Genomic DNA, 874 nt, shown 5'->3' with positions numbered 1-874 from the left:
CAAAAATAACAAATCGTTTTTCACACATAAAAATGCACGCTCACACAAAAAATGCGGCATTTTCACTTGATTGGACGTGGCGGTTGACCCAAACCTATTGAAACCCAAGCACATTATGAAATATATCAAGCACATTACACTGCACTTGATTATTTCTAATCGGTTACTCATTTTGGTCACACTCTTTAAACCTGATGCACAACACATCACACATGAAAATAGAATAAAACCACAGCACCCGTCTGCACAACAAATGCAACACAACTCAATTCACAGCCAGACACAATATCAACCACAGTACTACTACACTACTGCCAACCGTCATGTTGCACAAGTCGTCAATCGATCTGCTAAAATTAGATCGACGCAGAACGCCCAGGTACCAAACGTCACTGATGACTTTATTCATGCATATACACACACAAATCAAGTCATTTTATTGTGTCTGGATTACAAAGAAAACCACCACAACTGATGATACACGTTACAAATGATTTATTATTTTCCTTTCTGCACAGAGCGAAAGAATGTAGCATCATTTTCACGCATCAGTAGTGAGGATGAATACAACAAAGATCAACTGCACACAACACAAAGTGCAACTGCTCTTTTTGCACACATTACAAACAAATCAATCACATTTCATGTATAAAAATACGATAATGATCCTTCCGCAGGTTCACCTACGGAAACCTTGTTACGACTTTTACTTCCTCTAGATGATTTGGTTTGGGAAATTTCCCGGCGCGAAGCCGAATACATATCCGACTACTGGCTCCAGTCAAAACACCTCACTAAATCATCCAATCGGTAGTAGCGACGGGCGGTGTGTACAAAGGGCAGGGACGTAATCAACGCGAGCTAATGACTCACG

The 874-nt window shown here is 40.4% G+C and overlaps 1 protein-coding gene across 1 annotated transcript; it reads left to right on the top strand.

Moving 5' to 3' along the window:
• Window positions 1-115: 115 nt before the first annotated feature.
• On the top strand, window positions 116-475 carry Tsp_14435 (conserved hypothetical protein). The gene has a single exon (XM_003368117.1). The coding sequence runs from the start codon at window positions 116-118 to the stop codon at window positions 473-475; it is 360 nt and encodes a 119-aa protein (XP_003368165.1).
• Window positions 476-874: the final 399 nt, after the last annotated feature.

The sequence above is a fragment of the Trichinella spiralis genome (genome assembly GCF_000181795.1).
Source record: "Trichinella spiralis strain ISS 195 chromosome Unknown Scfld3065, whole genome shotgun sequence".
In the NCBI taxonomy this organism is placed as follows: Eukaryota; Metazoa; Nematoda; class Enoplea; order Trichinellida; family Trichinellidae; genus Trichinella; species Trichinella spiralis.
This window is presented reverse-complemented; position numbering and strand designations above follow the sequence as displayed.